The 21762-nt window shown below is 34.1% G+C and overlaps 1 protein-coding gene across 6 annotated transcripts in view; it reads left to right on the top strand.

The window, feature by feature from the left end:
• Positions 1 to 21762, top strand: part of LOC132706372 (mitogen-activated protein kinase-binding protein 1) — a 147947-nt gene that overhangs the window by 109430 nt on the left and 16755 nt on the right. For all 6 annotated transcript variants that reach the window (XM_060677665.1, XM_060677670.1, XM_060677669.1 and 3 more), the window contains 7 exons: positions 1178 to 1312; positions 4047 to 4420; positions 6844 to 7187; positions 10965 to 11068; positions 11123 to 11431; positions 13890 to 14258; positions 17915 to 18002. In XM_060677665.1, coding sequence (XP_060533648.1) covers positions 1178 to 1312; positions 4047 to 4420; positions 6844 to 7187; positions 10965 to 11068; positions 11123 to 11431; positions 13890 to 14258; positions 17915 to 18002 — 1723 coding nt within the window. The remainder of the gene's footprint in view (positions 1 to 1177; positions 1313 to 4046; positions 4421 to 6843; positions 7188 to 10964; positions 11069 to 11122; positions 11432 to 13889; positions 14259 to 17914; positions 18003 to 21762) is intronic.

The following is a 21762-nucleotide window of genomic DNA, read 5'->3' on the forward strand; positions in this document are numbered from 1 at the left end:
TAAATGGCGTTATTATACATGCAGTTTTGGATTGTTGCTTTTGTGTCACATGAGGAGGCGGTTTTAGTCAACTGTCTACTGTAATAACTTGCATTGTCCATTACAATTACGCTACTAGTTTGTTTTTAAACCAACTTTCAAATGAATCAGCGGTGGTGTCTTCATGGTAATCCAGAGAAGAATCTTTAATATTTTTCGCAGACAGTGAAAGTTCATTTGGAATCCAACCATCTTTAGAGCCAGCATGCAAAATAGTTATTCTTTTACCTCTTTTTGATAGCGCGTTTGTTTTACACTTATCAGTTGAGTCAACCCAAACCTTTTTCGGGGTATCATACGTGTCGAACCAGGTTTTCTGTAAATCCTAATTTTGTCTAGATATTGCAGTCACAATTTCCGAATTTTAAAAGATTCCATTATAACTTACCTTTTGTCAATTTTTTTAACTGTAAAACCCATGTGTTGAATACACTTCCATAAGGTAGTTCTGCCATATTTAACACTGGTTTCATCTTTTTCAAGTCTCCTAGTTAAGATATCTAATGTAGGCACGCTTTGTTGCTCTTATAACTGGTAAATTTTACGCCGTATTATATCTTGATCACTTTCTTCTACACTCGAGAAAATGTCAGCATCGCTTCTTTTTTTCCTCGCTGAAATGGGATTATTCACAATTTTCCATACAGTTGATGTTGGAATTTTCGTCAACGTGGCCGTTTCTTCTAAAGATGCTTGCCTGCTGGCACCACGTTCGATGAGAATCAAATAAACATTGTTTATCACTTCTTTAGTCTCAATTGAATAGTGTTTTCTACATTTGGGCGGGAGCGTCTCCTGAGATACACTAGACTCGCACATATTTTGCATAATTCGCACACTATTCAACACACGCTGTGTTACACACGAAATAAGAATGATTAAACTAAGTAGTATACCAAACTAAAGAATATTAAACACAGGTAGGTATAAAATTATTTTCTATTAGGGACCACAATTTTACCTGAATTTAAATTCCGAAATTTTAGGTAATAATCGTGTTGCATCGTATGTTAATGACAACCCTTGGATAATCCCATTCAAAAGCAATTGGTCACTTTCTTATATATATGAACAGAGCATAACCGTCGTCAAAGATGGCGGATTTCGGGCATTCTTAACTCATATCGACTGATTTAAGGGCTACGATTTCGTTCAAACGTTGGACGACCACTCCTCCAGCATCACGGCGGTTCGGTTTTTGAACCACTCCAACAATATCCAGATGGTGTCGTGCGGGGCGGACAAGAGTCTCATATTCAGGTCGCTGGGAGAGGTAGGGTTTATGCAAAAGTTTTGAAATTAATTAGTTATTCGCCGGGGTTTCTAAGTCCACTTCATATGGAAATTATTGCAATCGTTAAATTTGAATGCTCAAATGCTATAAAGAAAATCATTGATTTATTTATTTGAATAACAATATCCATCAACTATACGGGGACTTTTGTTTTTTTCACATAGGATTTAAACTAACGAAAGGATTTATCGATTGACTTGACTGAATCCATGTGCACATCAATAACTTAATTAAGTTTTTTTTAATAAAAAACCGAATAATTTTTATATACCTTGGTATTTTTTTGTATAGGGCAGAGAATACTTGTAAAAGATTATTTAAATCAACCTAGATGAAGTTTGTGCGATATATTTTATTTAGTTTTTTCGGTAAGTTTCATATTTATGTATATAGAGGATGTATTCTAAAAGGTACAATATATGTTATTAAATGTTTATGGCAAACATAAAATTAGCATTATTGAAACAAGTTGGCAGGTTTTGAAGTTTGTAGTTTTTTTTTTCAATTTATATAGTTTGGTCTCCAAATTCTTTAAAAATATCAGCAGACCTTGTAAAAACTGATAACACATTTTGATTTTTATCAAATTTATTTTGCAACTATTTTTTGCTAATTGGTCAAAGTGTACATTTTTATCAATATCGTAATTAAAAATTGTTTTTTTATTCATAAAAACCGATTACTTTATACACCTAGTTATTTTTTTTTTTTTAAGGACAGAGCATAGTTGAAAAATTTAAAGCTCAATATTTTTCTTTCGAAATATTTCTTTAAATCAACCTAGATAAATCTTAAGCGATACGTTTTATTTAGTTTTTTCTGTTAGTTGTACTTTTTTTAGTGTTTCATAGTTAGGTATCATAAAAGATGCAATATATTGTAAAATATTTTTGCATTATAAGGGACAATGATGCAATGAATAAAGAAGTTGACATGTTTTGAAATGTATGGTTTTCTTTTCTTTCTTTCTATTTGGTTAGCCCTTAAATTATATTAAACCTTGTAAAAATTGAAAGCACATTTTGATTTATATCAAATTTCTTTTGCCACTATTTTTTGCAAATTTGGAGGTGGATACATTTTTATTAATAACTTAATTGTACTTTTTTTTTATTCATATAAACCTAAACCTAGATAATTTTTATATTTCTTTAAATCAACCTAAAAACAATTTATGGTAGGTTTTATTTATTTGTTTCAGTAATTTGTATTTTTTTGTGGTGGAGTCTTTCATATTTATTTATTTATGTATGTACATGTTGTAAATGGCAACTGTAAAAGAACACAATGAAAATATTAGCACAGGAGAAAATGTTAATGTGGAAACACGTTTTGCGCTTCTAGTTCTATTGAAAAAGGCGCTGTAACTATTTTTTTGGAAACTGATCGGTCTGCATATTTTTATGAAAGACTTAATTTAAAAAAGAAATATTCATTATATACCTAGGTATTTTTATTGGTATTTAATTGAAATAACCTAAATAAAAAATATGCGATGTTTTTTTTTTCTGATGATCTATATTTTTTATGTGCTATTGTGTTTGAGATTTCTGTATCTACACGATGTATTAGGAAAATTTACAATATGTTCTGAAATATATATGCAAACATAAAGTTAACACCATGGAAACATTAGCGTTGTAAGAAAACAATATAATGACCAAACTAGGTGGCAGCTTTTGCTTTGCCAAATTTTATAAAAAAAGTCGTACAGAAAAGCTTGTAAAACTTGCTGTTGTCGCCGTTTTTTGCAAACTGATCGATCTGCATATTTTTATCAATGACTTAATTTAAATATTTTTTTCCATTACGTAAAAACTTATATATTTTTTTTATAAAGGACCGAGGATAGTTGGGTAATTCAAAGCTCAATTCTTGACATCAATGTTTTTTCTAAAGATTTAATTAAGTTTACCTAGATGAAAATTATGCAATATGTTTTTTTCTGATGAATGACTTTTTATATGCAAAGGTGTTTGATAGTCCTGCATAAACAGTGTGTATTAAAAAAAGTATTGTATTTTTTGGATTATAAAATATTTATGGGCACACATAAAAATAACACTATGGAAATATAAGCATTATAAGAAAATATGACCAAACAAGTTGACAGCTTTTAATTTTTTTTTCTATTTCAATACTGTGCCCGTCACATTCTATAAAAAAATCAGCAACGCAATGACTTAATCACGCGTTTTTTATTCATAAAAGTCGAAAATTTTATCTAAAACAGGAGATTTAAAAATTCAAACCTCAATTCTTGACGTCAATATTTTGGGTAAAGATTTATTGAAAGTTATCTAGCTGAAACAAATATAATTTTTTATATACTTAGGGCACCTATATTTATGTATATAGAGGATGTGTTTAAAATGAATGTAAATATTTATAACAAACATGAAATTAACTGTTGAAAGGTTTTGATAATTATATTGTTTTTTGGTTTAATAATATTAATTTAACAAAAGCATAGTTGTATGGACATTTTTCTGCTCGGCTTTCATACTTCAAAAATTTTTCCGTAAAAGTCTCTAATATTTTATATTTTGTAACATTCAATTGGAAATAATCCAAGTTCTTGTTGAAGTTGAACATTAAGATATTTATGTGCCAACATCACACGAAGATAATAGTAATTGGATTTTTTTTTAACCCCAGGCTAAATATTAAAAACGATTTCACTCCAAGCCTTGAATAAAATCGATATTTGCAGGTAAACGGTAAAGTTCAGTTTGTGAGAGACCACAACGCCACCGGAAAGACCACCCTGTACGATATGGAGGTGGACACCGGCCAGAAACACATCCTCACCGCTTGCCAGGACCGTAACGTCCGCATTTATAGCGTAAACACCGGCAAACACACGAAAACGTTTAAAGGGAGCACCGGCGACGACGGTACCTTGATAAAAGTGGTTCTGGACCGGTCCGGGATATATCTGGCGACGTCGTGCACCGACAAGTCCCTCTCGGTATACGATTACTATACGGGCGAGTGTATGGCAACTATGTGCGGCCATTCGGAACTCGCGACTGGTTTGAGGTTCACCAACGACTGCAAGAGATTGATATCAGCGAGTGGTGACGGGTAAGTGCTCCTCTTGCTCTATAATATAAAATGGCGGATTGATTTTTGCATGCAATTTTAAACGGGTTCACAGGGGTCTTATATTGTTTCAAAATAAATTATTTTGATTAAGATACTTTTCACATTTGGACATCTTGCTCGGTGGGATCTTCCATTTTTTTGTGCATATGTTTACAGCAAGCATTTCGTCTAGTATATTTAATTTGTCAAGTAAAGGAAACTTGCCTCTCTATCTTGTTTGTTATTGTAAAGCGTCTAAGTTTTCATTGTTTTACAATTCGTCAATTGAAATTTTTCTAGCACTGAGACAGTATATTTTTTCTGACGCAATGTCAAACTATCAGAAATTCTTTTAATCTCAATTCTCAACTCAAACTCTTTTCCATTTCCATTTATTGTAGATCAATATTCCCTCATCAACATATGTCTTTTCTAAAGAAACCTGTTTTACATGTTGTGTTGCGTATCTGGAAATGATGCAAAGAGTTAAGATATTTAATACTAGCTCGCGGATTTACCGAATGTAATAATTGTTAAATACCTGTCGTGTTTATTTCTAGCGTATAATAAATATATATTATACATTTTAAAATTACATTGGGTGATTTATAAAACTGTTTGTTGTTTGTTGTTTATCTTTCAATCTAACCCTCAAAAAATTTGCAGCTTGTTACTAATTAATTGAAATACAGTTTGAAAACAAAAACATATTCCAAGTCACAAAAACCTTTCCAAACAAACACGAAATATTTCCGAAAATATGTTGTGATCATTGGGCAAGGTTGGGTTATAAGATACGAATCGCGATTTTCTGTTCTAGTCATAGTCATAGTCATATCTAAGGTGCGGGAAAAATGCACGCGAACAACTCCATGTAACATGTAAATGCATGCAATTTTCAGAATATGTATGCATCGAAGTAATAATTAAATGCAAATTTTCAATTTTTTAAAAATTATGAACGTAAATGTTATTTTAAATAAAGCCTGAACTATTTCCTTTTAATTGAACCTGTTCTTCATAAATTACATTATTTTTTACCTATGCTATAGACCTATTTGAATAAATATAAACCAAAATAAATTCTTCAAAGTTTTTTATTCATAAATGCACACATTGATACTTACATAGCAAATTGTAAAATGTAAAATCTTAAGTGACAAAATATTTGCGATTATAAAAGAAATTGATAATGAAATTAATAATTCAACAATACCATGGATACATTCAGATAATAACAACTTGCACAACATATAATTCGCAATTTTATAATCTATTCTTTGCCGGTATAAAAACAATTGATTACTAAATATTTTTCAAAATTTTATAAAAGAAAATTGTGTCTTTCATCTGTAAAAATATATTTTGAAATGGAAAAACTCACTCAACATCTAGAAAATTTATCGGACATTATTTTAGTTTTCAAATTAGGTGTGTTTCTAATTTATACGAATCCAGTTCTCTTTCCAAATTAGCGAAATTGCCTGTAAAAAGTTAATATTTTTATATAACCGTAGCCCCAACAGTTCCTAATTATTTTGCAATCTACCTCAAATTGATTTATTGATGCGACTTTATATGTCAGAGAAGCAGAGGTAGCCTCCAATTTCGGGAGTGCTAAAGATAGAAAAGAATAATTTGTTTTATAAATAATAGTTCTTTTACCGTTGAATTAGAAAAAAGAGTTTCGGTATTTATTAGGTGGTAATTTTGTGGTGGTAATTTATGGTAATAATATATCTTTAATCTTTTACTATCAAATGATTAACCAGAAAAATTTTATAAGTACTTTAAAATTGTTAACATTAACTACCAATAATTTGCTTGAATATGTAATAATTTATAAAAGCAGCGATCTCCTTATACCAAAGAACACAATATATCTTTCTTTTCGCTATAAAAAAATTGAGTAGAAAAAAAATATAAATATTTAAAAATTCTTAACATTAACCAAAACAAATCAGAAAACATAAAAAGAAAAATGTGAAATATGGTTTACAATAAGCTGGACAAAACAAATCCCAAGTGACATGTAGAAGTTAGTTTCCACATTTTAACAAACACTGGACAAACACACACCCCTTAAACTGTGGGATTCTGTTTGCAATATTCTTTCATTAATTTAACAAAGAAAATTTTATTTTTACTGGGGTTCATCCTGGATAATTCTATGAATCTATTCATATATAAGAATGAAGTAAAGTAACTGAGTAATAAACGTGTGTCTTATCGAAAAAGGTGGGGCAGGGTCTTTACTTGGTAATCAAATTCAATAAATTCCCTCTTATTAGAAAAAATGTATGTTTTGTACAAAACACAAAAAATGCATTTTGCATTTTCCCCGCTCCTTACTCGTCATAAGGGTATGGTCCGGATTCGCCAGTAATATAACACCCTGTATACACATTTTGAATCTTTGATAGATGCGTGTTCGTATGGCGCGTGCCCCACGACATGATGATCACGATGCACGCGCGTCTAAGTCAACAGGCGATGCGTCAAGGCAAATCTCTCGAGAGCGAGGTGTTCAACGACAGTACAAATTTCGACTTTTACGATGGGAAGGCAACAGCCGAAGGGGGATACCGATTCAGCATTGGTCAGTTGCCTCAGTGGGCCAAGAAACAACTGGCCGAAGATTCTAGTCAGCCGAGCGCTCTTCCGAAGAACGTGGCCCCGCCGAAGGGCCGCTGGGCCCAGAGGGCGGAAAACACGTTCGGGGTGCAGGCTTTTTACTCGGCCAACCCCTTACAGATTCCCGTTATCGGTGAGTATAAGAGTACTTAACGGTGACTGTAAATTTTGTCTTGTATGGGGGAGTGTTGACATACCGGATGTACTGAATATGCTGGATTCGTAATTTCAAAGGTCGATACAAATGCCTCAGGATACACGTATTGGTCCTACACATTTCATTCATTTATTGAAAGTTTATTCAGATGCAATTTAGAAACGCCTTCAAATTTTTGAGTTTAAGGTAAATGGCAAATACACTAAAATGTTCTCAACATCTTGTCACTTCCGGAAGTTGTCGAGTTATCCCGAATGCTTGAATATCGCAGCATTGGTCCCAATGGTCCTTGGAGGTGGCCTCCGTGGTCACTTCATTTTTATTTGTGGAGATATATCAAAATAGAAGAATTATTTGAGAGAGCACGGACAGCTTTTGTGCCGTCCCTGTCAAAAAATAAACTGTAAATTTTCAAAAACAGCGTGCTTCAAAAGCAAGAGTTTCTTACAGCATTAAATTGAACACTAGAAAATTGATATAGCTTTCAAAAAAGCTAATATTATTTATTTAGTTAACTGTGAACTAATTACAAATTAACATTTAAATTAAAATGGCGGAATTAATAATAATAGACCAGGCACAAATAAACTTTAGACAAACAAAAAGGCTGAAGACTATTATCAGTAAAACGCGGATATTCGGCGAAAACCACAACCCAATATGCTGGGGTAAGAATTTTTTAAAATTATTTGGGATCATCCACAAATAACAAATAGCGAGACCAAGGTGCGACACTGGTAGGATACCGGAGAACACTTTTATTTCATTTATTTAATTTGACAATCTGAACCGTCATTAACTATATTTCTATGTAATAATTATGCATGCCAGTCCAAATGTAACATTATGCGGAAGGAATAATTGATTCATACGCACTATTCTTCCCGGGGAAGGTGCGGTTGAAGCCAACTGAGCATAAAAAATTAACATGAATTAATTAAAACAAAAACGCGAGAAATACTAAGAAAGAGAAGGAAAGAATGTTTTGTCGCGTCGTTATATCTTCTTCATTTAGTAATTATTAGTTGTTAAAACTGTCCGATATAATAAACGCTATACTTTGTTAATGAAATGAATTTTCGTTACAAAAAAACTCAAACAATCACTTTATACAAATTATACAAAAATAATATATTTATTAGTTTGTCGTGTGTAAGTTTTTATTTTCTTGGTCGTATTAAATGCTTCTGGTAAATGAAAATTTACATTTTATTATTCTCTCGCATTGAAAAACATAGTGTAGTGCGGTTATGCTGTGTCTGAGATTTGAGTCCTGTAATGTTTAACAAAGAAGTTTTACTTAATTTCCCTGAAGAGCTTGTCATGTTTGTCACTTGGTCTAGTTTGGATATGTGATTGACGGCGAAGCCTCATTCTTTTTGCTGCATGTGTGGAAAATCATTCAGCCCTTCAAAAAGTTATTTTCCAAATGTTTTAAGGAATGGCGAAGGCGCAGGGAAAATAAAGTTTTAGTGAATATGGTTTAGAAATATTGCACTATAATAGTACATTATACAACAAGTTTGATAAACGCACTTTTACTCACGATTTGATGTGAAATTTTTATATCGCCGTAGAATGTGTTTTGACATTGACATTTGATATCATCTGTTTTACTCCAGCGATCACATCCGTATAATAGAAGTCTAAACTTAAGGGAGGAGGGTTAGATTTTCCGGTTAAACTTCCATTGATGGAAGTTTAACCTCATTTCAATTTCAACTCATTTATCGTTAGCGACGTTATGAAAAATGGACTCTTGCAATCGAAGTCCCTAGTCCCAGAAGTCCCATTTACACGATACATTTTTAATTTTCTGTCTTATTGCCTTCTCTTTTTTCTATATTTCTTATGTATTGTTTCAAATTATGCAGATCAATAAAGACTTTTTTAATTATTATTATTTTTAATATTTTTGGAGTTTTAGGAACTAAACTATTAGAAAAACAATGTTATTTTGTTTCTATCACGTAACACTTTTGAATTAGTTTTCGAGATGTCATATTTATTATATTAAAAATAGGAGCATTACATAACATTCTTAAAATTGAAATTTCTACGCCACTGCAATTTCAGGGATTTCCAATTTTGTAGTCACGTGCTATATGTGTGGTTCTTTTGTTTTGTGTGGAAAATTAGGCTCTGTTTAAAAAATAATGCTACGTTTATTTTAAAGTAAAAATTGGTTATTAAGCCAAACCTTGGGCGCCGCATATTGTTTCTAAGATATGCGAAGTATGATCTGTTCATAGATGTAAGAATTTGACCAAATGCTTTTGAACGGATTATCCAAAGGTGATCATTAACATACAATCCAACAAGATCATTATTATCCAGCTTATTTAGAAGACACCACTAATTTAGAAGAAGACATCCTTACTGATATTGGTGATATATGGACTGTTGTTCCCCAACCACAGTTATTTTCACTATCAGAACTGAGAGGTTTAGATTTACCTAAAGATCTTTCGGAAATATCAGCATTTAGACTCCAAAATGAAAATTTACTCTGACAAGACGTTAAACTCCGCTATTTCAAGAAGTGCGAGATAGAATTTATATTTTTTTTTTGTGAACAAAGTGGGCCACTTATTTATTGCACTGATATTCCTAATCTCATTAAAAAAACTACAATTCTGAGGACTGAAGGTTTTTTATTGACTCATCTGCTGGTCATTCTATGCAGATGAAAAAATGCTACGAAAATCCGGACGAAAAATATAAGGACTGTAGTTCGATGATTTGTGATGACTTAAAAATTGTGGTACTTCTACTAGATCAGCAGTCAGAATATAAGAAGTAGCCCTGTTTTATGAATGAATGAGATATTAGAAACAGGCAGCAAAAATCTTGGTGCTGTGAGTGAGGAGCAAGGTGAGAGGTTCAATTCAGAAATTGGACGCTAATATCAAAGACGCTGGATCGTTGCAATGATGGCAAATTACTGCTGGTCATTAAAGACAGACATTACGAATATAGAGGACGGAGAGATGTTCTATAAATAAATGGAATAGCTATTGTTAGAGGCTTTCTTATTTATTTTAATTCGGTTTTAATTATTTTACTAATAAAAATTATGTTTGAATCAGTCGAGATTTTCATTTATTAATTCTTTCTTCTACTCCCGTGTGTAAAGTGCCTAATTACACACGGATCTAGCGTGCGGGAACCGTCACTTTACCAGGTCAGTTTTCGGATCCGAGCCACTTCGGACATTTCCAGGATTCTACCGCACGGCTTTGGGAGCAATTAGATGTTTTCCGAAATTTTACCGCACGGCTTTAATTTTGACGTTTGTCAATTCTGACGCTCGTGTCAGTGAATGAATTCGTGTTGTTTTGCGAAAATGTGCCCAAAAATTAACGGTCGTAGAAGAAGTATAGTATGCAACAAGTTCGGTAAACTTTTTAAGTTTTTTTAAGTGAATCCTGTTCGTTCTTCTCTGGTGTGATTGGGAGCTGTGAGATTGTGGCGAGTCGGAAAAATCGGAAAAATGATTGTAGCGGCTGTTCCCTTGCCTGACGGTTCTGAAAATAAAGTTGAGGTTACGTGAACCGGGAATTTACTAACGTGACTCATATTTTAGAGAAGTCTTCGTACAGTTCTTTCAAATTCTTCTGCATCTTCCTAGTACTATTGTTGCCCGAAACTCCTAGACGCTTTGTCCTGTTAGTGCTCGGTTGGTACTAAATTAAACAATAGACGTTTTCCGATTAATTGTTACGAACCAACACTATCCTATAACCGTTTCAGACAAACGGTTGGATTCGGACGGGTCCAAGGACAGTTCGCTGGACAGCGGTACCGAGGTTAAACAATACAACGAAACAAGGCGCGAGCCCGCTATGTTGACTAAGGTAGTAACGGATGATTTTTCGCCATTGCGGGACTCTAATCATCGTTTTGCGTAGCTGCCGCCGACCGTAACCATTAGGGATAAGACAATGAGGGGGATGATGACCGACGACAGCGCCATAGGCGACGTGGAATCTACCGCGCATGACGGCGACATCGATTCGGATAACGAATACGGGCGAAACGTGTTATACTATCCGTCCAGGGTCGGTTCGCCCAATGGCGCCGAGTTTCCCGTCACCAACATCGACACGGAAGAACTGAGAAAGTCACAGAGGAAGAAAAAGTTGCCGCAGATCGTCGTACAGCGTCAGCCGTTGCCCGCATCTTACGGGTCCAATGACAGCGACGACGAGGACGATGACGTGAGTTCTTCTATTAACACAAATATAGCACACATGAGATCACATAAATGTAGTTATTACTGAAATCAATGACTGAATTACTAATTATATCTCAACTGGCGAAGTTTATCTCTATCTTTAAAACTAAAAAAGAGTTGATCATCCACTTAACAAGTCGAGCAGCAGCACATATCGTGCTACAAGTACACATATATCCAAGCAAAAAAAAAAAAGATCCGTCAGCAGAGAAACTCGTGCAGGTCTTTAAGTAATGTTAATCTTATCAGGTGAGACAAGGACAAGGATAGATTACTGCTTTTTAGAACTTGCTATGGAAATTTTTTAAACTCTTTTAGGATACAGTTATACAAAGGACATTATGCTAGAAGTTTCTTTCAAAAATTGCTCTTCTGTGTAATGGAGTTGTTATAACTCCCTTATGTCTTATGTTCAAATTGTGAACATCAGGACCATATAAAAGTGGGGTGTATGCTTTTGTTATACTGTGTTTGTATACTTTAGCTTGTGGCTAATTCAAATTGGAGAGAATAAGCGAATCACAATATCAGAACATTTATACATACAAGAGTTTTAATTTGAAATTTAATTTAATATACTCAGAGATGTGCTTTTCAAATCGTAGGTCAACATCTAACCACAGTCTAACTTGGTATTGTTTAACAAAAAACTAAGCAGACTACTATTTATGATACTCAAATTATTTTTGCTGGCAAATGATTGAATTGTTTTTGAAAAGAACGTTATTGAAATAAAAACATACTTTAACAGCTTGTATCTTGGAAACCCGGACATTTAGATATGGTACTATTTTCTTTTTTTTCATAAAATGACCTGAAAAAAAAAAAAAAAAAAAAATATATATATATATATATATATATATATATATATATATATATATATATATATATATATATATATATATATATATATATATATATATATATATAATGATGACACTATATTATATTATATATATATATATATATATATATATATATATATATATATATATATATATATATATATATATATATATATATATATATATATATATATATATATATATATATATATATATATATATATATATATATATATATATATATATATATATATATATATATATATATATATATATAATGATGACACTATATTCCGGGATATCATCCGTTCGCTCGTTGAACTCCGACTGGAATCCTGCATCCGACTAGAATCGGAGCGCGATCATTGAAGATGCCAAGTGAGATTTTGGCGAAACGTCTGCAGGATTCCAGTCGGATGCAGGATTTGCAGGATTCCAGTCGGATGCAGGATTCCAGTCGGAATTCAACGAGCGAACGGATGATATCCCGGAATATAATGTCATCACATTTTTCCATCCGTGAATCAATACGTGAGAAAATATATATATATATATATATATATATATATATATATATATATATATATATATATATATATATATATATATATATATATATATATATATATATATATATATATATATAATATATATTTATTTATTTTTGATAAGTATTATATTTATTTAGAACAAGTTTGATTTTAAATTTATCAGGGTCAGTTTCAGAGAAAATGTTCCTCAAGATCTGATGGATTTGCAACTCTTAATATTCAGATATTTTTACAAAATGCCCTGAATATTCTGGCGTGTGTATTTAAATAACTACCGAGAGAGAATTGTCTTCTCTCGAGTACAAAAATTTTGTTAAGATTAACTACAAATCTTAAGCAGTATGGTGCGTTTATGAAACCAATTTTATTCAGAAATACTATTAGAATGTGTAATGTTTCTTAGTGGTTTAATACAATTGTTATAACTACTTTTTTTGTAATTGGCATTCCACAAAATCATACATTTATTTTTGTTTTATAATTAATTTGTTGACAGGGCCTTTGAATTTGTCAGGGGGCCGTTTCAGCAATTATTAACAGTCACTTCAGTCTAATGTAGATGCTATTTTTGGTTAGTTAAACCTGGATAGATTTAAATATCAGTATATGCCGCTACTATAGTCTTTATTTTTAGATATTGTTCAGATCCGCACTGTATTTTGCTATTGCTTTTCGTTCATTGGCGGAGTATGCAAGCCAAGTATTCAGAAAACAAATTGCTGTATTTAGACTGAGAATTACTACAGTAATACTACATACTATTTTATGTTCTGCTTTTAAATTAATCACGGAAGAAATCAACTGTAGCTATAATATCTAAAATAAATTTTAAAATTTGCTACTGAACCAGATCTAAGCATGTGTTTTACCTGCCATTGAGAAGGCTCGCTTGCGACTGACATGTGCATATGCATAGAAATTTTCTAGATTTATAATTTTTAAGAAGTTATTTTTATGCTGTTTGCTTATTAAGCTATGTTTGTCAGAAAAATAAATTCCAGCAAAATGGCCACAAAAAAAATCGATTTCGATTGTTTCTTTAAAGGCATCGACCCCTAGCGGCGAGAACACGGACCGAAATCCGATGTCTCTGTTCTCCGTCAGTTCGGAATCGCTGGACCAGTTGGTGAACCGCGAGCGGTATCTACAATCGACTTTCGAGAGTATGTCCGGTGCCGATCCAGAACTGATACCAAGTGGGTATCCGCTTAGAATTTCGTCGTCTTTAGTTGACGCGTCGCATTTTCCTTTAGCTAACAAGTCCTCCATATCGTCGAAATTCCTGACGAACAGTGGGAACAGAAATATAGAGGCGATAAATGCGGTGAAGCAGACGAGAACGGATCCGGAGGCGATCAGGAAACGTCAGGAGCTCAACAAGAGGATTGCGGAGACGAAAAAGAAGTTAGAAAGCGTAAGTGCAGGTTTTACAGTTTTGATTAGTTTTGGTTAGGTTTAAAACGAGTGAAACATCAATAAGGTGATGTTTGGCCATTTACTAAAAATTAAAAAGTTTACCTTTATCTAGAGCAACTTGGATATTAAATTAACAAATAAATAATATTCATAATAAATATATGAACTTACATTAAGTAAGATAAATTCGAGGTATTGGTTAAATAAGTGACAGCTTTTAATTTTAATTATTTAAGTTTAAGACTTGCAGAGAACCTTCATGAGTTTTGAATTTTATCTCTTTTTAAATATGTACTAGGGTAAAAAAAAATGTCTTTGTATTGTAATTGTATTTTGTAGATTGTTCAAACAAAACAATTGTCCGAAATCAATCAGATCGCTTTCTTCGAATAATAAATCAGTTTAGAATTGGTTGGTAAATTATTTTTGTAATGGTATACATATTTTTGAATGCATTTTCGAAAATATCTCCACATGCTTCAATTTTGCAAGATTCTCAACTGTTAAATATCTAGAAGCGAACTTTGATATATATCCCTAGTTCTATCTACATGACAATCCAACGTAATACTTTCATGTTCACCTCTGGGTTTGCCAAATTTGTAAACGACATGTGTTTTATTTAGTCGATATTTAGAGGAAGTTTGTTTTAGTCATACCGATTTTTTAACAATTTTATAGTCGTCCAACCGCAATAAAATTTTCAGTTAGAATTACATTTAGCACTTCTTTTATAAATGTTTTGAAGAACTTACCTCCCTGTCGCACTTCATAGAGCACTGATCTCATATCATTAACTAGGGATGTTTCCAATGTTATGGTAGTTTAGTCATGATGGAGACTACTACGTCCATTCCCATCATCAAAACATTCTTTTTTTTTTCTTGCGGCGTACGATCTTGCCATAAGTGCCTGTCGAAATGATTCTAATTACCAGTATAACGGGCTAACAGCTCTTGAAGTTGACGACAAGTATCAAACATATTGAATTTCTGTTCTGATTCTCTTTCAAAAATTATTGCTCTTTGAGATCTTACTGCATCTTCTTCCTCTTCTTATATTAGGCCTTGGCCTTGTTCTATCTTTTTTTTTAAGTCTGCAGTATTTGCCATGTGGACTGCCAGCTATCTCCATCTTTTAAAGGGCGTTGCTGGTGGTTAGGTGCCTGCTGGTATTAAATGCCTTGCTGATGGAGCTAATCTAATCTATCGCAGTCAGGCGATTCATGTTATACGATGGCTCCACTCCCGTCTTCTCTGCCTTCCTCACCGTACCGATGTCTTGCAGCTTACAGAGGTCTCTTTGATTGTTCGGTATTCTGTCTTGCTTTGGTTGCCATTGATCCCATTTCTGTTGTTCTCCGTATCCTTTTTATTTATGCTGCGTCAGCTCTCGTTTCTATTGAATGTCTCAGTATCGGTCTTACACATAACTTATACCGGGCGAAATTTATATATAAATTAAATATTGGCTCCCCTGTGAATTCTATAGCAAAGTTGTAAAATAAATAAAGGTTGGTTTACAATAAAGATATGCATATTTATTGTATATGTTTATTTTGAATGTATATGTATGCATATACATTCAAAATAAACTATGCTTTTCTTAGGATCATACTCGGTATTGGAATGAATTTCATTGAAAGGACAGTTTAAGCAACAAGGACGCTTCAAGGAAGGACTATAAATGATGACCCTCCAGTCTTTTATTAAAAATTATTAATAATTGCAATAAAAATACGGCTACAAGACATTGCTAAAAAGAGACATTATTTAAAATATATATTATTTTAAGTAAATGTTCATACAACCCTCCATTAACAGTTAACAATATCCTAAATGATCATTAAATCTATTTCTAACTTGCTTAGTTGATATTGTGAAATCCTGTCACATTCTAAGGAAATAGCATTTTGTAACTAGTTAATATTTTTTATATTTAACATTAACACTATTCAAGTGACTGCACAGAAAGAAGTCGTTCGGCGAGAAGTCAGATGACCTGCGTGGCTAATGGATTCGGCACTTTGGGCAAATATTCTCGTTAAAAGTATTTCGAAAATAGTCCGTAACCATACGGGAATTATGGGCGGGACAGCCATCCATCTGACTGGAAGATCTGTTGATCTTCGCGAACATCTTCTTGTGCGGGTTCAATTAGATTTTGTACTAAATCCCAATAAGTTTTTGCCGTGATGTTATTATAGTGAATAAAAAATGGCCCGATAATATTTTTTGAGGAGTATGAAGAAAACGATATTCATTGTTTTGGCTCCAATACCGACAATCTTGAACATTAGATTCGTTGTGTGAATCATCAGTGACACATATATTTAAAAAAAACCCTATCATGATTTGCTTTTTCCATCATTTTAAAACAGAATACTACTCTGCTTTCTTCATTGCCTTCCCGGAGCTCTTGGTGCTTTTCATGTTTGTAGGAAAATTATATGCAGTAAAATGTTCAAATCTCAAAATAAACTGAAAACATTTCAGACACTGCTCTAAGACTATTTCCTGCATAATACCCCTTAATTATGGTTATTATAACGTACAACGATCACAAATAAAAATATTGTTACCGTCACGAATTTTCTTGTTGTCATTGTCAAAACGTATTTTACAGGTGTTTGATTTATTACCTAAATTATAAAAATGTTAAAATTTTATTTTTAATTAAAATCTATTTAAACTCGGCCCATGAATTAATTATACCTTCCAAAAGTTACATTACAACTTTGCTATAAAATGTACAGGCGAGCCAATATTTGGCCACCTAAAAATGTAAACACAATTTTCTATGTTCCGTTCCCTTCCAATCTCATATCTCTTTTTCTCCAAATAACATCCCTCAAAAAACGTGCCTGCTTTATTTGCCTCCTTCGTTATAGTTTCTTTTAGGTCTCTGTAGTTGGATATTTGTATTCCCAAATATTCGATCTAGGAAACCTGTTCTATTATTTCATCATTAATTACGATTTTGCATCGTTTGGGTTTCCTTGGTATTACTAAAGTCTTGGTCTTAAATGTCGTATGTTGTAGGTTTCCAGTACTATTTTAAAGGTACGCACCAGACGCAGTAGGTCGTCATCATTAGCTGGGACTAAGATTGCATCGTCTGCATAACACAGGATTTTTATTTGTGTTTTTCCGAGTATCAGTGTCCTACCTTTTTGTTTTTCCTCTAATTTTATCCATTATTAAGTTGAATAAGAGATGGTTTAGTGACACATATGGCAGATTTGATATCTATTTCCGAAGTGAATAAATGAATTCATTTACGTCCTTAAATTTGGTTTTGTTGTTAGTGTTACTGTCTTTATCTCAATTGCTTTCTCAACGACTTGTCTGGTTATCTATTGTCGACCTGTTTTGCCGGAAGTCTCCTTGCTCTTCATTAACTGTATATTCTTCAAGGATCTTATTATAAGGTAATATCGTAATTGCTGGGATTCTTCTTATTTCTTGTTTTATCTTCCACGATTGCAAATACAAAAGCAGGACTATGAAAACGCGTATACATCATAACAATTCCAGACCTTTAGAAACATCCCTCGTATTTAATAATCTTTTAGTAGGAACACTGTCATGATGCACAGTATCACATGCTTTGGATGATTTCTAAAGCGGAAATTTTAATTTGTTTTCCCCGCAGGTGGGTCACTCTAGTCAGTTGAAGTACAGCAAATCGACCCAGGACCTGTCCCACATTCCGGAACGGGACCAGTGGTCCAAAAAACCAGGTAACACTAGCGACTACTCTTGCTCATGTTGCGTGGTGTCCTCAGACGCGCTCACTAACACCGACTACTATCCGTCCACTAACATTACTAACCATAGTAGCTGCAGTCGGAGCGTGCCGTCCGATTTGCAACTGTGCGGTTGCTACATGCGAGACATAGCGAAAAATACGACACAGCTTAGTCACGTGCTCGGTAGCCGTTTAGACACGGAGGCCAGTAGTTTTAGGGAGAGCCTGGTGGCGGCCACCAAAAGTCCGGAAAAGAGTTTAAACGAGATGATCCGTCCGAGGAAACTGCAGCTGGACAAGACGCTGGCCAAGTACAAGATGCACAAGAGCTTGCCGGTGTCTCCGGTGAGCGAGGAGCGTCAATTCGCCGACTACGTAGATCAGAGGCAGTCGTTTAGTTATTTTGCTGACGTCAAAAATACCGACGAGGGTTTCAAGCAAGTGTGCGACGACATTGAGAAATTCAGCGAGGACTTTAATAAGCGGTACGACAAAATAGGGCGGACATTCGACAGCCAAATGGAGAGGGGTAATAAATATGGCGGCGGAGAAGAGGAGGAGGGCAATTTTAGCTCGGACTCACTGGAGGATTACAATTTCTTCGCGGCCGGGGCCAGAAAGCGAAAGAAAACGGTCCCGCCGCGTCGCTGCGTCTCCAACAACGAAATCTACCGGTACCAGGAGGAGTACCTGGAGGAGATACCGAAGAGCGAGTCGTTTTACTTGAATCAGAGTATTAATAACAGCCAGGACAGTATCCTGTCGGACGAGCAGTTGGATTATTATTCGGTGGCGGCCCGAAGTTCTTGTAACAGTTTGGAGTCGGTAGCGTCCAACGAGTCGGACTGCAAGAGCGCACCGCTAGAGGCGCTCTTCGAAGGTCACAGACAGAGGCAGACGTCCGAGGTAAGGTTTGGAATTTATGGGAGCTGCCCAAAACAAAATAGAGCAAAAATTTCCGGAGTTTTACGAAATGAAGGGGATATTCAAACCATTTGGAACGTTGTGGTTTTGCCGAAACACCTGCCTTGATACGCGATTTTTAAAGAATCTTGGGGTATATCGAGCTCAGTAATAATTTCTTTGGGGAAAAAGAAACGATTTCCCAATTGATGGTTTTGGCGCATTTGAACTATCGCAAAGAATTTTGTCTTGGACGTTCAAATTATACTTTAATATCGATTCGAGTGAGCTGAAATCAGCATAAAAAAAGACCTTGCTTGAGCCCCACTAACATTTTTTGCTTTATAATGTTAGAGCATAAGGAATACATTTTGATAACCCCTATAAAATTTACTTGTCATTGTATTTTGCTTTGCCACAACTCAAAAACTTATTTTGTAATTGTAATTTTATATTTTACTTTTCCTAAAACTAAAGCGCCTTCGTTTTGAGCAAGTCAAACTGCAATTTTGCTAAAATTAAAATTATCTCTTTTTCCAATTAAAAGGCAGAACATTTTTTAATCTCATATTTTTAAAGAAATGTGTCTTCCAAGTTGTTATAAAAATGGACGTCATGTTTAAAAGATTCGCTTTTTAAAAAACCTATAATTTTGTATTAAAGACTTTGGAAATCTTACACTTACCTAGTTCTATTGTAGCAATAATAAAGGTGATTTTGCAATCCTTATTTTTCCATGCTAATGCCTGTAAAACTAAAATTAACCGGAAAACCAATTGAAAACTGTTATAATAATGAATAACCTTAAACTTATACTGCGAAAAATGTTAATTGGGAATACCAATTGAAAACTTTTAGTGTGCAAATGTCAAATGCCAATTAAGCATCTTAACCTCACTTTTCATATGTTATGTCTCTGTTTATTATTGAAAAAAGAAAACGTATTTGATTTATAAATACTCAGATAAAGCTCATAATTAAACTAAAAATGTCAAATTGTAACACCAGTGCTTTAAATAATAAAATATAAGAACGGTTATGATAATGAATAACCTTAAACTTAAACTGCGAAAAATGTTAGTTGGAGGTTTATACGTAACGTAGTTTTTGACCGACCAACATGTTTCAATACGTGAAAATCAAAATTGGCTCCGAAAAAAACAAACTGCAAGGAATTTTCGAATTTTGTGTGATAAAAAAGTTCGGAACGAATTTGCTTTTTCTGTAAGTTTCCGATTTATTATTTTTGGCTACTTCTTACTTACGGCGGTTTCTATTTTCATGAATGCTTATTGAAATAAAAACAAATTACTTTTAGCAGTATCTATTTTCATAAATACCCATTTTCATAAAATCAGAACAAATTTTCTTTGATACTTTCGATGTTGATGATTACTTATAGAAAGAAAAATAAATTCTTTTATCTGCTTCTATTTTCATAAAAGAAAAACAAATGACTTTAGGCAACTTCAATTTTCAGGAATACTCATAGAAATAAAAACAAATTGTTTTTAGTAGTCTCTTTTGCCCTGAACGAAAAACAAATTATTTTAGGCAGAGTACTTTCAGCAGCTTCTATTTGCGTGCATACTTTTAGAAATGAAAAAAAATTGCTTTGACTCACTGCTATTTTCATAAACACTTATAGAAATAAAAAAACAAGCTCCTTTTGGCAGTCTCTGTTTTCATGAAAGAAAAACAAATTACTTAAGCAGCTTCCATTTTCATGACAACTTATCAGAAGACAGGCAACTTACTTTTAGCAGCTACTATTTGCGAGAATAATTTTAGAAAGGAAACAAATTACTTTGGGCTGTTATTTTTATAAAAAAAGAACAAATTGCGTTTAGCAGCTTCTATTTGCGTGAATATTTATAGAAAGAGACACAAAAATACGCACCCCGAATATCAGCCGGAATTGAAAGCCTATTTTCAGGCGGCTCGTAACATGTCCCACTCGCAAAGCCTGCCGAAAAACATCTCTACCCAATTCGAAGCGCAATTGAGCGGCAGTTTACCGAAAAACTATATGGAGCCCTATTGCTCTCGTCCGGTGGTCAAAACGAGCCAAACGCAGACCGATTTCGAGACGCCACAGCAGTTGGTGGCCAAGAAGGCCCGCGGCTCTGAGGATTTCCAGCGAAAACTCCTCAAATTCGAGAACGACATTGCGCACGCTTCTGCCAAAAAGCCTGTCGCGTTTTTCGTCGAGACCTCGAGACGCAAGTGTAAAGAAAACATCCCGGTGAAGAAGAAGAACAACGACGGGGAAATGTACATACCGAGTATGGCGACGAAGAACAAGCAATACAAGAGCAAGTTTTGCAACGTGTTGAACAACAAACCGGACGTTAACTTGGAGATATTCGAGAGTCCGGCTCGAGGACATTCCTTTGCGTTGTCGACGATTAATTTCGAGACGAACTCGAACAAGCACCAACCGCAGGAAACGACGAGCTTGGACAGGCACTTGTTCGCCAAGGGGTTGCTGCATGCCAGCGAGAAGATAACCCACAAGCCGCCGAAGGCGGTTAGAAGGCACAGCTCGAAAACTCGAAAGGGTAAAACGACCTACGAGTACATCCGGAAGGAGGATTATTACAAGAGCAACAAGAAGCGCGCGTTGAATAACAGAAAGCGGGACCTGGTGGTCTCCGACGAACACACCATCGAGATCAGTTTCAAAGAGAAGAACGTCGACTTCGAACTGCAGGCGTCCAGCGCAAAAAACGAGCAGAACGTCAGCAATAACATCCTGACCGAGCTGTATGACAGTTTGGACAAGAAGTCGCCTCCGTCTAGAATGGATCTGGACTCGTTGGAGGTGAACATTAATAATCAGTCGGACG

This window comes from Cylas formicarius, unplaced genomic scaffold (assembly GCF_029955315.1).
Source record: "Cylas formicarius isolate icCylForm1 unplaced genomic scaffold, icCylForm1.1 PGA_scaffold_8__14_contigs__length_24414737, whole genome shotgun sequence".
Taxonomy (NCBI): domain Eukaryota; kingdom Metazoa; phylum Arthropoda; class Insecta; order Coleoptera; family Brentidae; genus Cylas; species Cylas formicarius.